This window comes from Orcinus orca, chromosome 14 (assembly GCF_937001465.1).
Source record: "Orcinus orca chromosome 14, mOrcOrc1.1, whole genome shotgun sequence".
Taxonomy (NCBI): Eukaryota; Metazoa; Chordata; class Mammalia; order Artiodactyla; family Delphinidae; genus Orcinus; species Orcinus orca.
The window spans coordinates 42,402,536-42,421,666 of NC_064572.1; the positions used below are offsets into that span (position 1 = coordinate 42,402,536).

At 38.8% G+C, this 19,131-nt stretch overlaps 1 protein-coding gene across 2 annotated transcripts in view; it reads right to left on the reverse strand.

The window, feature by feature from the left end:
- GLUD1 (glutamate dehydrogenase 1) overlaps positions 1-19,131 on the reverse strand; it is a 40,062-nt gene that overhangs the window by 9,448 nt on the left and 11,483 nt on the right. For both annotated transcript variants that reach the window (XR_007471363.1, XM_004272996.4), the window contains exons 2-8: positions 14,548-14,628; positions 13,947-14,002; positions 12,739-12,802; positions 8,108-8,202; positions 2,981-3,160; positions 1,623-1,760; positions 69-206 (exon numbers count right to left, since the gene is read on the reverse strand). Coding sequence is in view for 1 of the 2 variants with exons in the window: in XM_004272996.4 (XP_004273044.1) it covers positions 69-206; positions 1,623-1,760; positions 2,981-3,160; positions 8,108-8,202; positions 12,739-12,802; positions 13,947-14,002; positions 14,548-14,628 (752 nt within the window). In the remaining variant the exon portion in view is untranslated. The remainder of the gene's footprint in view (positions 1-68; positions 207-1,622; positions 1,761-2,980; positions 3,161-8,107; positions 8,203-12,738; positions 12,803-13,946; positions 14,003-14,547; positions 14,629-19,131) is intronic.

Below are 19,131 nucleotides of genomic sequence, written 5' to 3' on the forward strand. Positions count from 1 at the left end.
TTAGAGCTTTTCTATGACTCTCAGTGTCACTCCACATTGGTAAGGTTGAAGCCATCATGCTGTGTCACCTTGGCTTTGACTCTGGGTGCATTGGACTTGGTCAGCTGCTTCTCACTGGCAGCAGGGATCAATATGTCACAGTCAGCCTCCAAGATGCTCCCTTCATAGATCTTTGCTTTGGGGAAGCCCAGGATTGTTCCATGTTGCTATAATTGATTGAAAATCAGAATTAATGGTTGCAACAGAGTTTAAATGTTTATGTTTAGTGCCTATGATATGAAGACTCATTTAGTAGGAGGTCTTTGAGTTACATTAAAAAAAAATAAGCAAACAAAATGAAAAGACAACCCACAGAATGGGAGAAAATACTTGTAAATGAAGCGACCAACAAGGGCTCAATCTCCAAAATATACAAGCAGCTCATGCAGCTCAATATCAAAAAAACAAACAACCCAATCCAAAAATGGGTGGAAGATCCAAATAGACATTTCTCCAAAGAAGACAGACAGATGGCCAAGAGGCACATGAAAGGACCCTCAACATCACTAATAATTAGAAAAATGCAAATCAAAACTACAACGAGGTATCACCTCACACCGGTCAGAATGGGCATCATCAAGAAATCTACAGACAATAAATGCTGGAGAGGGTGTGGAGAAGAGGGAACCCTCTTGCACTGTTGGTGGGAATGTAAATTGGTACAGCCACTATGGAGAACACTATGGAGGTTCCTTAAAAAACTAAAAATAGAGCTACCATATGATCCAGCAATCCCACTACTGGACATATATCTGGAGAAAACCATAATTAGAAAAGCCACATGTATCCCAATGTTCACCGCAGCACTATTTACAATAGCCATGACATGGAAGCAACCTAAGCGTCCATCGACAGATGAATGGATAAAGAAGATGTGGTACGTATATACGATGGAATATTAATTACTCAGCCATAAAAAAGAATGAAATAATGCCATTTGCAGCAACACAGATGCAACTAGAGATTATCATACTAAGTGAAGTAAGTCAAAAAGAGAAAGGCAAATATCATGGTATCATGTATATGTGGAATCTAAAATATGGCAGTCTAAAAAGGATGAAATATTGCCATTTGCAGAGACCTGGATGGACCTAGAGATTGTCATACTGAGTGAAGTCAGACAGAGAAAGACAAACATCATGATATTGCGTATATGTGGAATCTAAAAATGGTACAAATGAACCTATTCACAAAACAGAAGTAGAGTCACAGATGTAGAAAACAAACTTATGGTTACCGGTGGGGCGGGGGGAGGTGGGGAGGGATAAATTGGGAGCTTGGGATTGACACATATACAGTACTCTATATAAAACAAATAACTAATAAGGACCTACTATATAGCACAGGGAACTCTACTCAATACTCTGTTATCACCTGTATAGGAAAATAATCTAAAAAAGAATGGATATATGTATAACCAATTCACTTTGCTGTACAGCAGAAACTAACACAACACTGCAAATCAACTATGCTCCGATAAAAATTAATTTTAAAAAAAAGCAATGCAAACAGATTTCAATAATACTTATTTCAACTTTACAACATGCAGGTGGTCAAACTGTTCAGATATTACATTAACATACCAATTTGAAGTCTTCCAGTTCCTTTGGGTCAATACCATCTGGATTCCATATGCTCCCATCAGATTCACCAACACCAACACATTTAGCACCAAAACGATGTAAATATCTCATAGAGTGCAGGCCCACATTACCAAATCCCTGTGAAGTACAGTTGTACATGAAACAAAAATCAAAGTCCTAGCATAGATGATAAATGTCATATTCTGACCAATACAATTCTGTTGGTTTAGAAGTAATTCTCAAAATCCTTCTGATAAAAGAAACAATGTCTCTCTTCAACAATAAATTTGCTTTGGAATGTGGAACCCAACCCTTTGTCCTCTGTGATAATGAGTCCTGAGGACATTCAGTGACATGCAGCCTTGCTGGCCTATAAAGAAATGGCAGTGATGTCAATGATGCTATCTAGGACCTCAGTTCCTGATGACCAGATGTCCTATGGTCGTGAAAAGATAAGTCAGTAATTGGGAAGGGTATGGGTTTTATTTTAAAGTAGGATTCAACTTAATTTTGATTCCTCTAAGTAAACTAATCAATCACCACACAAAAGTTGAAATTTGGATCATTGTGTAAACCCTTCTGTATACACATAATAGTTTAAGAGATGTCCCCTTCTGGATACAATTGCAATTTAAATATCAAACAAAAGAAGATGATAGTTTCATATGTTTCTGAGAGATACTTGGTTTAGTCACATGAATCTTACCAAGGTTCAAAAAATAAAGGATGTATTACTCTGCATATGTCCATTTTAAAACTTAAGAGATCCAAAGAATCAAATTTTAAAAACTGCAAATCTAGGGGCTCCAATCGAGGAGGAGTACAAGGATGTGCAACTCACCTCTTCCCAGAAATACATCAAAAATACATCTACAAATGGAACAATTCTCACAGAATACCTACTGAACACTAGACCTCAAACACCTGAAAGGACAAGAAAGATCCCCATATAATCAGGGAGGACAAAATGGAAAAAAAAAGAAAAAAGCAACTGGGATGGGACCTGTGCCCCTGGAAGGCAGCTATAAAAGAGGAAAGGTTCCCACACTCTGGGAAGCCCCATCACTGGTGGGAAGATCAGAAAGGGAGCTTCAGAGGCTCAGAGGAGAGAGCAACAACTGGTTTGTGGAAGCTTGGGATTAGCAGATGCAAACTATTATATATAAGATGGATAAACAACAAGGTCCTACTGTATAGCACAGGGAACTATATTATAACTGAATCACTTTGCTGTACAGCAGAAATTAACACATTACAAATCTACTCCAATAAAATTTTAAAAAATGCAAACTTAAAACAGTGAAAAAATTATTATTATATGTATATCAGTTATTCTTTAAGAAAGCAAACATTTTTACCTGAACAACAAATGTTTTATCTCCAAATCCTGGTGTCATTCCTAAAATACTCATGTAAGAAGCTTCATTGATGAAGTTTTCAATCCCATGGAAAACTCCCCGACCAGTAGCAGAGATCCGTCCGTGGATTCCACCCTGACTGATGGGCTTACCGGTAACACAGGCATGGGCATTAATATCCTGCAAAAGAAGGGCAAAACTTAAAAGATGAAATATCAACATCAATTTCTATGAGGACCAACATAAAGAAGCGTTAAAGTGCAAACACATTCTCATTTAACTAATATGCTCATTAGGAGTGTGTGTGTGTTTAAAGTATACGTTCATCAATAGGGGTAAGTCTCGCCTTTTCAAGTTTCTGTTCCTAGAAAATATGTAATAAAGTAGACTATTTTCTGATGGGAGAAACAGGGTTTTTAGGAATTAAACATCAAGGAAATACAAACAGCAGGATCACACAAGTAGAGAGAGTTCAGCTTAAAACTATTATTCCTTCACCAAGTGCTTAAGCCCTACTAAGTAAGGGTATACATGTCACCTGGAATTGTCTTAAAAGTTACCATAAGACTTGAGCACGTCACCAGAACAGAACCTAAGATAGGAAGAGCCACTACAGTGTTCATGGATGGGAAGACTCAACACTGTAAAAATATTTTTCTGCCAAACTAATCTAGAAATTCAATTAAGTGTCACTTTTAAAAAAGAACTTTAAAAGATAAGTTCACCTAAGAGTGGATTAACAAAAGTATTCAAGAAATAAAAAAGAAAGAAAAAATAACTAAGCTTTGCAGGGCAACTGGAATACCTATCAAGATAAAAAGCCATTAATCCAGAAATTCTAATTCCATACTATATATACAATTGTATATATACAAAAAATTGTGTATATATAGTATGGTATTACTGGAGTTAAAAAAAACGGGTACACGTGGGTGAGACACAGAGGCCCATGCCCATGTGTCAGTAGAGCACCTCCTGTAGTAGCTGTTAGCTCTAAGAAGCCGAGTGGGAGAGTAAGTCGTCTCCTTTCTGTACTCTCTGTATTGACAGTATGCATGTATTCTGGTTCAGAAACAAAAATAATTAGAAGGAAGAAAGGGGCTTGGGAGGGCTTCCCTTCCAAGGGATAAACTGGAAGCAACCAGTTTAGCATATACTATAAACTGTAGCAACCAGAACAGTGCATAATAGACAAATCTGTTGTCTTCTGTGGGACAGGAGAAACTTAGAGACAGTCTTATTGTATACAGGAAATGAGTATTACATACAGGAAGCATTTTAAGTCAGTGGCTAAAGTATGGACTATTTAATAAATTTGTTGAGGCAATTTGCTGCCCATGTGATGTGAAACTATTAAAGTGCCGTACTTCATATCATATTCCCCACCCCTCAACGTATGTCCTAGCTGGGTAAGTTAAAAAGTGACTGTTTAATAAGAACTTTTAGAATTGTATTAGCTGTATCATTACCAACAAAAAGAACAAACGTAAAAACAACAGAACAGTCTAGTAAAGTGATTTATGGAATTAGTAGTTTTCCCACGGTTTTCCTTCATGAATAGTTAATGCTTATGAATACAGAATTGCAAACCAAGTTAAGTGCCAAATGCTCTTGAACAGAGAAAATGCAAATGCTGGAGCTGACAGCAATCCTGTCAGAGGTCAGGCACGGTGCCGGTTGGCTGGCTGGCTGCGAGATGCCCAGCATACCTAATTGTTTTGGAAGCCTGGGCCCCGGTGGAGAACTTGCTTGCTCTCCAGCACCCACACTTCTGGGCGAGGCTAGGCAAAAGAAGCTGCGTGTTCAGGTATACGTCTGAAAATAAGAAACAAAAACTGCGGCTTCTTACCTTAGGCTCTGATTTTGTATTTCCTATCACTTTAAGGAGGACAGTCTTTTACCAGTGTTTAGTCCAAGGTTTAGTTGGTAGGGCCTCACAAAACTTTCTTTTGTCACCTTTGGGAGAGAGCTACGAATAACAATGTACTGCCCACTGTTTTGTACTATTCAGTCTAATGCCTTGCTTAAAAAGAATGAAAGACCATAACCAGAGCTCATTTAACATAAGAAGGTGACATGGAAGAGCAACATTTTGGAAATGGCAGTCAAAACCAAACTTCTCTGAAGTGTCTCATACTGCTCCTGTTTTATTTCAGGGGATTTGTGGAATTTACCTGGTTCAGTGTTTATAAATATTTATTTTTTATGCTTACTGAGGGCCAGTTATAATTATACTATCATTCACTTAATCCTCATGACTGTCTCATGAACTAGGTGCTATTATTATTGTCATTTCACATATAAGGAAAGTGAGGCACAGAGAGCTTAAGGCACTTGCCCCAGGTCTCAGAGCTGGTATGTGAAGGAGCCACTCCCAGAATCCAGGGTGTCTGAGTGTGCTCCCAACTACACACTACATCACCCCCCAGGAAATGAGACAAGCCTAAATTCCTCCATTAGATGCCCCCTTCCTTCCTTTTAGAGGAAACAATATTCCTCCTCTTCTAAGGCTGATCTTTCCACTAGGGCCCTTAAAAGATGAATCTGTGGCCCACACCAATCAACATGCCAAGAACAGCAAAAACCTTTCTCTTAGACAACAGGCACCTTTTGAGCTGTCTCCTCTAGTGCCATTTTTCTTAAGTGAGGGCTACTCTTCATGCCCTACTTCCCTCTCAACACGCCCTTGCAGTCTGGCTCCAACCTCACTATTCCAATCTAGTTGCTGAATTGCTTTCTTCTCAGAACCACCCCCTCAGGACATCCACAATGCGAGGCTCTTGGCACTTCTCATTCTTTTCTAACTAATTGTTCCTCCCCTCCACCCCCCAATCACTCTTCAATCTGTCCATTCCTCTCCAACTCTATGGCAGGCCAGTATCATCTCTTTTGGACTCCTGTGTAGTCTCCTGTCCCCAACAATCCCATTCTCTGCTGCACACAGAGTGAAGCTTACTGTGTCACACACCTGCTTACAATTAGCACTTCACTGGCTTCCCTCTGTTTTCAGGACAAAGACCAAAGTCCTTGCTGTCACCAACAAGGTAGGAATCTGGTCCAACTCTCCTCTGCTGGCCTCTCTCATGCCCTCTCTACTCTGGCCACCATAGTGTTCCCTCAGCCTCTCAGGTTCACCTCTTTTCACATCAGGACCTTTACCCAGGTGCTTCCTTCTGCTTCCAACCTTTGGCCAGTGCCACTTCCCCTGGTTGATGTGTACTCATCTTTCAGAGTGCAGACCAGAAGGTTACATCTCAAGTAGGCTTTTCTGATCCTACTCCAGAGACGTGGTCAGGTCCCCAAAACGTTTCCTTCCCGGGCTTCCCTGGTGGCGCAGTGGTTGAGAGTCCGCCTGCCGATGCAGGGGACACGGGTTCGTGCCCCGGTCCGGGAGGATCTCACATGCCACGGAGCGGCTGGGCCCGTGAGCCATGGCCGCTGAGCCTGTGCTCCGCAATGGGAGAGGCCACAACAGTGAGAGGCCCGTGTACCGAAAAAAAAAAAAAAACCACCACCAACAACAAAAAACTTTTCCTTCTAGCCTTTACCCCAATTGTATTGAACTCCTTGCTGTACTTTAAGCCTCCTGTGTAGTAAGTGCTCTCTCTATATTTTTAAAATAAATTGTGAGCAGTTAGGGTAGGGGGTCCCTGGAGGAAAGAGAACCAGGCATGGCTTTCTTGACATGAGAAGCCATTTTGTGATCTAAGCCATTTTGTTATCAAAGTCTGTCTACAATGCTTGGACTTGAACAGGTCTCAATTATTAATGATCTTAAGGGAACAAAAGAATGTTATCAAGCAAGAGAAGTAACAATAGCCAAGGTAATTTATCAGTTGTAAAGACTCCCAGTTCTGTTTCAATGGTAAAGATAAGCCTGAAGTGCTCAACCTTCAGATCAACTGGAACCTAAGGGATGACGATGTTGACCTTTTCTGACCTTAGTGACTTAACTAAAGCTTGGACTATGCCAACCACCCAAGTCCCTTCATGAATATGCAGGTACCCTTAACTTAAAACTTCCCCAATTTTGCTGTTCAGGGAGACACTGCTTTGGGAGAGATCCTAGTGTTCTCCCTACTTGCTGCAAGTGATGAATCCTTCTACCGATCTTTGGCTTGGTTGTGTCTTTTGGCTCGACACCCACCATGAGATGAACCCAGTTTTTGGGTAACAAAATGTCTTTTCAACTCACTTTCTCTTCCTACTCCTTAAGTGTTTTTCAAGGTTCCATCCCTTTCAAGGACGAAGTTAGTTGTTCTTCTTGTGTTCTGTATTAATAGCACTACTTCTGCTCAGTCCCCAGACTCTGAGTCCTCCTGGTTCTTTCTGACTCAATCCTGTCCTTTTCTTTGGTCCCACAGATGCAACCCAGTCCTGCTGAGTCTACCTCTGTCATGAGCCAATGCTTCTCCCCAGCCCTATCGCTCCCGGCTGTGAAGACAGACACTGACACTGTGGAGGCCATCTCTTTGCTCCAGCCTAACACTGCTGCCGCCCCCTCTCCCCTAAGGAAGGGTCAGCATCAAAGGCTCCCCCGCTGACTAGCAAGTAAAATAAAAACACTGGGACTTGAGTATTTTTCTACTCTTCCACTTACTTCATCATTCTCTTACTACCTTTCTAAATGTGCCTTATCTTCAGACAATCTGAGCTCTACAGTTTCCCCTCCTATCCTCCAAATCTCCATGTTTAAATTCTATCCATTTTCAATGTCCAGCCCTGACCAAATACCTCTTCCAGGAAGCCTGCTTTTAGAAACTCTGCACCCTGCTATTACACTATCTCCATACCTTATCTGCTTAATGTGTCTTAGTTCCTTTGAGGGAAAAGCCCGAATTGAATGCTTCCTATTTCCCTTTAACTGTCTTGTAATGTATCCTGCCCTGGGAGGTGATCTTTGAGGGCCCATCCCAGTGGTCAGGACAGGGTTGCATATGAGTAAAAGCTCAATCCAAGTTCACTGCATTTATGATATAAGATAGACAGAAGTAATATATAAAATCACGATACGATTAAAGAAGAGGAGAAAAACCCAGTGAATTCTCCCCTTATACATATCATCATTTGAACTGTTATTTCTGGTAGATAGCAAATGAAGCCCTCAGAGCTTTGGTGGGTACTCACATAGTGCCCTATGGTGCTAGCATAGGTGTCAGCAATCCAGGACATCTCCCGCTCGCCTGTGCTCATGTCTGGGGCAGGCACATCAATGCCAGGACCTGGGGGCACAGGGAAAGGGCATTGCACCAATTTTTAAGATAAATGCATCTCAAACACATAGATCCTTGCAATTCTCTATAATAACAAAGCTACCACGGCTAGAAAACTTTAGATTTCATCTAGGTTACTAATTCAAGACATAGAAATGCTTATTAAATGTTTCATTACAAAATTTACAGATGCACAGTGTTACATGATAACTTCTCCCACTGGTGTTCACTTGCTATGTGAAATTAGCTATGCACGACTGATAAGCCACTCAACAGATTTCTGAATGTTGCAAGCATAGGCAAATCAGTTTAGCCTCTCTTGACCTCAGTTCCTTAAACTGTACTTAGAGATAACAGTACCATAAGGAGGGTTGTTATGGTTAGAAAGTTGATGTGTATGAGACAGCACAATGACATACTTGCTTACTGGGCGTGTAAGCCCTCCTCACCAAGGAGAAAAAGGGAAAAGACACACTGCTGAAGTATTATGTTAAGCCCCATAATACTTTTACCCATGACATAATGCTGCTTTGACCTATTACTCAAAGCTTACTCTGTACAGAAAGTTTTAGGCCTTGACTTTCAGTTCCTCAGATCAGCAAATAAAAAGTTTGAGGATAACAAGAAGCTAGCCCACAGGCAGCAACAAGTGCCAATGACAGCACTAATGCTGATGTCCAGTGAGATCTCAGATGGAAATGTATTAAATGGTGCCCACTCAAATCTGTAAAGGCAGGAATACATAGAAATATACCCATCAAAACAGTAAGAATACAATACAAAACAACCTAATTATTTAATGGGTCATCTATACAATGAAATACTGTGCAGCCATTACAAAGAATGATGTACATCCATGTAAATGACTTGGGATCATCACCAAAACATACATGTGGTGAAAAAAAGCAGGTTTCATATAGCATGTATAAGTTCCCATTCATATAAAATTCTCTTTATATATACCGATGTATAACAACTATACATATTTCCATGTGTATATATGTATGCAGAGGTTTAGAAAGACATGCACAAACTTTTTCACTATGTTTAGACTTCAGCATTGTTTATAACTTTCTATATTGTTTTAATTGTAAAATACAAACTCGTTATCTTTATAAAAAGAAAAAACACAACTTTTAAATGATTAAACTACTGTCTCCCAAATTAAGTTCTTTCTAAGAGGTATACTTGAGTTCTTCCTATAATTAGTACTTATAATCAACAGAATAAGGTCCATTCTAATATTCTTCTACATTTTAGGGGCCCAGGCCCTACATGTGTACTTCTTGATACAAGTTGTGATGTGACGATACGGGATTGGTGTAAGACAACTTTGAAATGGTCAAAGTTTTGTTTTTTACACTCTTGCTCCCCATTCCGTACCCAACTTGTAACTCTTCTATGTCCTGGTACTCTTTTCCTTAGGCGTCTTACAAATATCAAGAAGTCTAACTTCCCCCAATCCACCCTCACCCCATACAACTTTCCTGCTTGGAACAGTTAATGCCATATCCTAGCCTCATCCTCTGACAAAAGGGCTCTACTGTTCCACTGGCCACAATTCCCATTCCTTTACAGTGACATACCTCAACTGGAGGGTAATACAAGTATATTTAATCATATCGCTTTTCTCCTAAGGTATAAATGACAAATTGCTCCCACATCTCTTTAGAGGTATCTACAAAAGTATTTATGCTTGTTTTCAGCAACACCAAGTGTTAAATAAACTTGTTGCCTCAAATAACAATTCTATTTGGAGAAGGGCAAGTTTGAGGTATGTAGTTTGTAAATCAAAAACGTATAATGATAAATTGTTTTTCAAAAACAATTATTATTCTAGATATGCTGAAGTCAGATAGCTCCCCCTACCCAAAGCAAAATCACAAAATATTATTAGGCTTGTGAGTTTTCTACTCCATACAAAATCAATGTATAGGGATGTACAGATTACAAGCAATTCCTGGATTACAGGTAAATTCTCAAATACCTACAGGTGTGAAAGTCCAGCCTTTTAAAAACAGGTAACTACCCTTAGGAAAGTTAAAATGCCATCACTCAATCCCGAAACAGTATAAATAAGATAAAAAATTGGCTGAAAAAAGCAACTGCTTTCACAGAACATGAATGTAGGGGTAAAGCTAAAAGGGTAATTTTGGTGCATAGAGATATAGTGGATGAAAAGGGAATTTCACAGTTTACAAAGGTGGTATCAAAACTCACATAACAGAATTAACACCCTTGCACAAACTAAAAAAGAAGAGAGAAAGAAAAAGGAAGGACCACTTCTCAACTCATTCTATGGGGCTAGTATTATCTTGCTATCAAAGACTTCTTAAGAAAAGAATACGGCAGACTAATATCTCTTAGAACAGTATCAGAATGAATAAAATACTTATGAATAAACTTAACAGAAGTAGTGTGAGACCTGTACACACAAGCCACAACTACTGAAGCCCGCGTACCGAAACCAAGAGCAGCCCCCGCTCGCCGCAACTAGAGAAAGCCCGCGCGCAGCAATGAAGACCCAACACAGCCAAAAATATATAAATAAAAAACCCCAAATAAATAAATAAATTAAATGTACGTTTAAAAACAAAAACAAATGGAAAGGCATTCAGTGTTCATGGACTAGTTTAAAGTGGAAAATAGAATAAGGTATGAATGTTCTCCCTTGGATGAAAAGTGGCATTGTTGGGGGGGAAAGTAGTGGGGTGGGTGGTGGGATGAACTGGGAGAGTGGGATTGACATGTATACACTAATGTATAAAATACACTATATATACACTACTATGTATAAGATAGATAACTAATGAGAGCCTACTGTATAAAAAATAAAACAAAATTAAAAATAAAAAGGTTAAGATGGCAACACTCTACAAACAGGTCTACAGAATCAAAGCAAGCCCTATCAAAACCAGAGCTGACTCTTTTTGCAGAAATTGAAAAGCTGACCTTAAACTCACACGAAGTGACAGAACCAGGACCCAGATTCAGGTCTAACTCATAATCTGAAACTCTGTGGAAAGGGAAGTGAGAAAATAACCGAAATGACGTCAGTTCCAAAGGTCTGCTCAGGAGTAGTTCTGTGCCCTAGAGAGGGAAAGAATGCCAACTGCATTCCCTTATGCTACAAAGCTTTCTGGGCCCAGATGTCAGTTTAGCTGCATGGTGGCTTTTGCACATAAGCAAAAAAGTCAAATTGCTAATATTTAAGCTTTCGGTGTTTCAATGAATCACTTTTTAACCTTTGCAATTACAGGGTTCTTGTCAATATAGAGAAAATTAAGCTGGATATCCTCTATATATGGACAATAAATACAACTGAATAAAGTCTGAAACCACTCAAGACTATTAAATACGTTTGAGATTTAAGCTAAGAGTTTAAGCTAAGTTATGATATAAAAAATTATGAAGTCTATCAGAATTAGTAGATATTTCTGTGAAGGAGGTAGTTATCTCATTAACTAGTGCTACCCCTGTACAATGACTGTGTAAGTACAGCTCACGGCAGTGCCAGGGAGGATGCATGCCAAGAATCCAAATGCCTTATAAATTATAAAAGACAGGACAAATCTAGTAAAGTTCTAGTGTTACTTAAAAGAGGCAGATTTCAAAATAAGGATATATTAAGTTCACAGGAACTTGTCAACAGTGAGAAGAATACTGGGGAAGGAAAACAAGAGGGACAGGAAAACAGAAAAAGTAGATTTTCTTTCCTATTTTAGTCAGTCTTCTTAGTTTTAACTATTGTTAAAGGGGCAAAATTCTATTAAATGATTTTATTTTTTTAAAACAAATCAGAATCTTTCTAGGACAAGAAAATAAATAGACAATTTGCTTGAAATTTAAAGATTAATAATTATATATTACAGAAAAGAATATTGACATCTCATACACAAAATAACATATGACATAGATAATAGTATGATAGAAAATCAAGAAAATGAAGATCAGTACCCTCAGAAATTTAGTCCGAGTAACAAACATTAGGAGCCCCAGGAATCCTTAAAATCAGCCAGTGATGTCACAGTGAGTATCAATCAGCATGAGCCTCCACACTCCCAGCCTGTGCCCACTGCTTTGAAGGGAAAGGCCTGCTTAAGCCTCCAACTCCAAACAGCATCAGTTTTCTCACGGCTTTCGCAACAGGAATACTATTGCAAAACTGCTTTTTGCATATTAAAAACTGTTTATAATGCAGGCATTATTTAGTTCCTAAAATCTTTTTGGATGTCACAATTGTGATTGTGCTTGTTGTTCAATGCTGTTACACTGATCAAAAACCTTTATTATGTCTGTACAAGGAGAAGAGGTGGAAGTGACCTCTCCTGGTATCCACACTGTATACTGAGAACCTGAACTTTTCTATTAGAGAGGTGTCATGAACAGGCCCAGGTATGTTCACCATGTTTAACACAGAACCCAATTTCTCAAAGTAAGAGGACAAGTCTCTCTATGCATGTATAGACAAAAGCAGGAGTTTAAATTAAGACAATTACTTTTTAGATGTTCCCACTCTGTGTAAATCTACATGGCAATACATACCAATAAAGCCCTTCTTTGCCAGCTCCATGGTGAACCTCCTTGTGATCTTTTCCAATTCATTATCCTATAAAGGAAAAAGGTGAAACACAAACAATAATGAAAAAATAATTTTTGATAGAAAAACCACTTGTGGAGATAACTAATAGTTGCATCCTATTTTCTACTTATAGGATATTTTCATATATCTTCTTGTGTAATCTTCAGAGCAATTCATAAAGTAGGTATTTCCATTTTAAACGGAAATTAAATTTTAAATTTGAGAGACCAGAAATTAGGTTACGTAAGGAACAGATAGTAGTGCTAAGGCTCAAACCTGTTCTCCTTGTATTAATATAGGATCTTATGGGCAATCCTTATGGTGTATTTTCATTTAAATTGCAAATTTAAAAAATAAAATCATATATATTGTTCGTATACAGATATTTATTCACATAATTTATTTAACTTAATACAGAGGTTAATTAGCAGCTTAAATTAACTTGGAATTGATAGGATAAATAATAAAATTTTTACCAAACTAGTTAAGATATGTCACTAGAACCTTAGGATCCCAACATAAAAACCTCAGAGCACAGTTATATATAGTATATGATAATATTTATATATAGAATACATTTATATTATAGTCGTATATAACACGCATGAATATAAATGCTTAAGAATATGAAGGTATACTAATTATATTAATTACATTTTAACCAAGTAAGGAAATGAAAAAGGACATTGATGTAAGTAGGTGACCTTTCATATGGCAAAACACTCAATGAGTTAATTATCTGCTTGTTTTTCCATTCCTTTTAAAAGCAGTAGGATGACTTCCCTGGTGGCGCAGTGGTTAAGAATCCGCCTGCCAATGCAGGGTACACGGGTTTGAGCCCTGGTCCGGGAAGATCCCACATGCCGCATAGCAACTAAGACCATGCGCCACAACTACTGAGCCTGTGCTCTAGAGCCCACGAGCCACAACTACTGAAGCCCGTGCACCTAGAGCCCGTGCACCGCAACGAAGAGTAGCCCCTGCTCACCACAACTAGAGAAAGCCCACGCGCAGCAACAAAGACCCAACACAGCCAAAAATAAATAAAGAAAGAAATTTATAAAAGCAATAGGAACCATTAATCTCACTGGTATAGGGGATACACAGAAGTCCAGTAATTTCAAGTCCTTTGTAAATGCACCATGTGAACTAATGTCACTTTGATACTTACGGTATAGTTCTTGGGATTGATCTTAACACCAGCTTTGGCACCCCCAAATGGCACATCTGAAAGAGAAGTCTGAAAGTTATTCCATATAAAGGCTAAAAGAATTAAAAAGGCAGAAAGCACTGTGTAATATTATAAAAGTGTGATACTTTTAGCTTTAGTTTCAGAAAATTCAATAAATAAACCCACAATCTCTTCTAAAATGTTGTACCTTAAAATCCTAGTGAACAGAATACTAGACTAGGCAAATTACAATGCATATTTAATCAGTGTGCTTTACTATTTCTAAAATGTAATGGCATATTTATTTTCCTTATTACTGATTTGGTCTTATTTATAGAGTATAGAAAGGGATTTAAACAAAGATCTACACTTAAGGAAAATTCAATTAGTTCCTATAAAGTTCCCCATTAAAAAAAAAAAGACTAAATCTTAATTAAGACTAATTGAAAAATGATATGTCAAACTGTGCAACCTAAAACAAAAACAAAAAACCCCCACTTCTGATGAGGTATATTTCTCTAACATCTTAAAAGTAACCTTGTATGCAAACATATTTCCCCAAAGAGTTCTTATTAGGTAGCAGCAAAAGGAGACCACTTACCAACCACTGCACACTTATATGTCATCAGAGAAGCCAGAGCTTTTACTTCATCTACACTCACATCAGTGCTGTAACGTATACCTGGCGGTTTAAAAAAAAGAGGGGGGTGAGAAAGAAGGGGATATATTTAGAACATCCTTCTGGCATGTTGAAAAAAGAATTCTAGAAATTGAAAATGTCCACACTTTTTATGGTTATTTTCAAGAACACCTAAAGTAGCTTATGACTAAAGAGTCAATAGGGGGACTTCCCTGGTGGTCCAGTGGTTAAGATTCCATGCTTCCACTGCAGGGGGGCTCGGGTTTGATCCCTGGTTGGGGAACTAAGATCCCACATGCTGTGTGGCTTGGCCAGAAAAAAAAAAAAAGAGTCAGTAGGAAAAAAGCTGCTAATTAGATACCCAGAAAGAGCGACAGAATGAGCACTGAATTTGATTCAAGTATTTTCATATTTAAGAGAATAAGATTGGTGAAGTTCAGTGTTTGCTTTCTGGTATGAGTAGCATCAAGTAGGGTTTCTGGGGATTTCGAGATAAGATAGCCCTGTCCTTCAGGGACTTATAACCCAGTGGGAAATAACAGTAAATATGATTTCACAGACAAAAATTACCTTCAAATGAATGATTTTTACCCTTTCAGGGAGACAAGTAACTCCATGGAGGCTTTTCTTTCTTTTACTTTTTGCTTTAGGTGACCTGGTAGCAGAGAGTTCAAGAATTTTGCTATTGGCAAATGGACAGTTAACAGGCTTGACAGTTTCAACTTGAATATCAGATGTCTAAATAGAGGTTTTGGCTTCAATGGGGTATAACCAAAGAGATCCTTACCTGTAACTCCCTTCACCCACTGCCAGCCTCTTTCAACCAAGAAGTGAGAAGCTTGACAAAGTCATCTCTCCTTCCTGGAAATGAGCAATTCCCTTCACTCTTCTATAAGGATGGGAGGTAGCCAAGCAGACAGGCAACTCGGAGTCTTAATGCCCCCAATCCTCTACCAAACTAGATGTTTGGTAGAGGGGACACAGAAAGCGGCTATGCCCACTACTTTGGTTTTGGGGGTCTTAGTCAATAACCCTTACAAGTTTTGCAGGGTTAAGCCACCTCTCATCCTTTTAGTCTACTGCTTCTCAACCCCAAGGAAGAAGGCCTGAGTGAGGCTGATGTTTTGCACACTGCTTGGGGCTCCCTGACACTGAGTCACAAGTATGGGGGCCCAGGGACACCTCTTAAAGGATTCTGGGAATAAAAGAATCAAAAAATAAATATTTTTCAGATAGAAATACACAGTATTCTCATGGACCAGCAGTTTGAGAAAACTCCCTTAGTCATTTAAAAAAGCTGGCTTCTTGGATGTTTCAGAAAACACCTACCTGAACATAAACAACACGTTTCAAGAGAATTTCATCTGTCAGTACATGATCATAAAGAGCAAATTCTGAAACTGAACATATTTCTTTGTCCTATCAGAAAAATAAAATGAATATATTTAGAAAAGCAAGCTCTTAGAAAACTGTATCTTGCATATAATGGGTTCTCAGATTATTTGTGGAATAAATTGTTATTAAAATTTTAGAATGAGAAATGACAGCGTTTTGGGGTTTTTTTTTTTGCATATAGCAGATACCTGTTGCTATAAGCTTGCTTCCTCATTTTGTTCAGGTCTTTATTAAAAACCTTCTTCATTCTGAGAGGCCCTCCCTGACCACCCCTTTTAAAATAATTTAAAATAGCACTTCTTCCTCATCCCCACTCTCCAGCCCCTATTTACTTTAAATTGACTTTATGTTTGTTTACTCTCCAGCTTCCACCACCACCCACCCCCACCCCAGCAAATTAGCACCATGAAGACAGACTTTCTTTTGTCTACTAATTCTTGGTGCCTAACACAGAAAATTTGCATGTATTAGGCACTCAAATACATGTGGAATAAATATGACTATTTCTTGACTCTTAAAACTTAAGGTAGAAAGACAGAATCCATGTTAAAATTTTGACATACATGTAAGTCAGTGCCTGTGCATATTATGGAATAAAAAGCACTAAAAAGCAAAAGTACCAGGTCCTAAAAACTATTCCAGAAAAAAAAAAAAATCCAAAATTTGTAAGTAATATTAAGACCAAACACTGTCAACAAAAATTGTTTAATTAAATTGAAGTATTCAGGTATACAACATAGTAATTCACTACTTTTATAGATTATACTCCATTTAAAGTTATTACAGGGACTTCCCTGGTGGCGCAGTGGTTAAGAATCCTCCTGCCAATGCAGGAGACACAGGTTTGAGCCCTGGTCCGGGGAAGATCACACATGCCACGGAGCAACTAAGCCTGTGCGCCACAACTTCTAAGCCTGTGCTCTAGAGCCCGAGGGCTACAACTACTGAGCCCATGCTCCACAACTACTGAAGCCCGCACACCTAGAGCCCAGGCACTGCAACAAGAGAAGCCACCGCAGTGAGAAGCCCGAGCACCGCAACAATGGGTAGCCCCTGCTCGCCGCAACTAGAGAAAGCCCGTGTGCAGCAACAAAGACCCAATGTAGCCAAAAAACAAAAAGTTATTATAAAATGTTGGCTATATTCCCTGTGCTGCACAATATATTCTTGTAGCTTATTTTATACACAGTAGTTTGTACCTCTTAATCCCCTACCCCTAACTTGCCCCTCCCTCCTGGTAACCACTATTGTTCTCTCTATCTATGAATATGTTTTGTGAAATTCATCCATTTATTTAATTTTATTTTTAAAAAATTAATTAATTTATCGAACCCGTGTCCCCAGCACTGGCAGGCGGATTCCCAACTGTGCCACAGGGAAGTCCCTATTTATTTTTTAGTTTCTACATATGAGTGATAACATACAGTATTTGTCTCTTATTTATTTTACTAAGCATTATACCTTCCAGGTCCATTCATGTGGTTGCAAACAGCAAAATTTCATTCTTTTTTAGGGCTGAGTAGCATTCTTTTTTTTTTTTTTTTTTTTTTTTTTTGCGATACGCGGGCCTCTTACTGCTGTGGCCTCTCCCGTTGCAGAGCACAGGCTCCGGACGTGCAGGCTCAGTGGCCACGGCTCACGGGCCCAGCCGCTCCGCGGCATGTAGGATCTTCCCAGACTGGGGCACGAACCCATGTCCCCTGCAGTGGCAGGCGGACTCTCAACCACTGCTCCACCAGGGAAGCCCCGCATTCATTTTTATATTATATATAGTTATATACATAACTATATATAATATATAAAAATTATATATATATACATCTTTATCTGCTCATTTCTTGGACACTTAGAGTGCCTCCATATCTTGGCTATTGCAAGTAATGCTGCTCTAAACACTGAGGTGCATGTATCTTTTCGAATTAGTATTTTCATTTTCTTCGGATATTTACCCAGGAATGGAACTGCTGGATCCTATGGTAGTTCTATCTTTACTTCTTTTGAGGAACCGCCACAGTTTTCCATAAATTGGCTGCACCAATTTTATACACTCCCACCAACTCTACTAGCGTTCCCTTTTCTCTATATCCTCACCAACATTTTTTATTTGTGGTCTTCTGTCCATTTTTTAATCAGGTTGTTTTTCTGGTATTGAGTTGCATGAGGTGTTTATATACTTTGGATATTTAACCCCTTATCAGTCATACCACTTGTGAATATTTTCTCCCACTCGGTAGGTTGTCTTTTCATTTTGTCGATGGTTTCCTTTGCTATGCAAACACTTTACAGTTTAATTAGGTCCCATTTGTTTATTTTTGCTTGTTTCCTTTGCCTTAGGAGACAGATCAAAAAAAAATGTTGCTATGATTTATATCAAAGAGTGTTTTGCCTATGTTTTCTTCTAAAATTTTTATGGTTTCTGGTCTTATCTTTAGGTCTTTAATCCATTGAGTTTATTTTTGTATAATCCATTATTTTGTATAGCATGAGAAAATGTTCTCATTTCATTCTTTTACATGTAGCTGCCCAGTTTTCCCAGCACCACTTATTGAAAAGACTATCTTTTCTCAATTGTATATTCTTGCCTCCTTTGTTGTAGATTAATTGACCATAAGTGTGTGGGTTTCTTTATGGCTCTCTATTCTGTTCCACTGATCAATGTGTCTGTTTTTGTGTAAGTACTATACTGTTTTAATTACTGTAGCTTTGTAGTATAGTCGGAAGTCAGGGAGTATGATACCTCCAGCTTTGTTCTTTTTTCTCAAGACAGTTTTGGCTATTCAGGATCTTTTATGGTTCCATATAAATTTTAGGATTATTTGTTCTAGTTCTGTGAAAAATTGTTATGAGATTTTTTTAAAATTTTTGGCTGAACTGGGTCTTCATTGCTGTGCACAGGCTTTTCTCTAGTTGCATCGAGTGGGGGCTACTCTTCATTGCAGTGTGCGGGCTTCTCATTGTGCTGGCTTCTCTTGTTGTGGAGCATCGGCTCTAGGTGCGCAGGCTTCGGTAGTTGTGGCACGTGGGCTCGGTAGTTGTGCCTTGTGGGCTCTAGAGCGCAGGCTCAGTAGTTGTGGCGCACGGGCTTAGTTGCTCTGCAGCATGTTGAATCTTCCTGGACCAGGGCTCAAACCCGTGTACCCTGCATTGGCA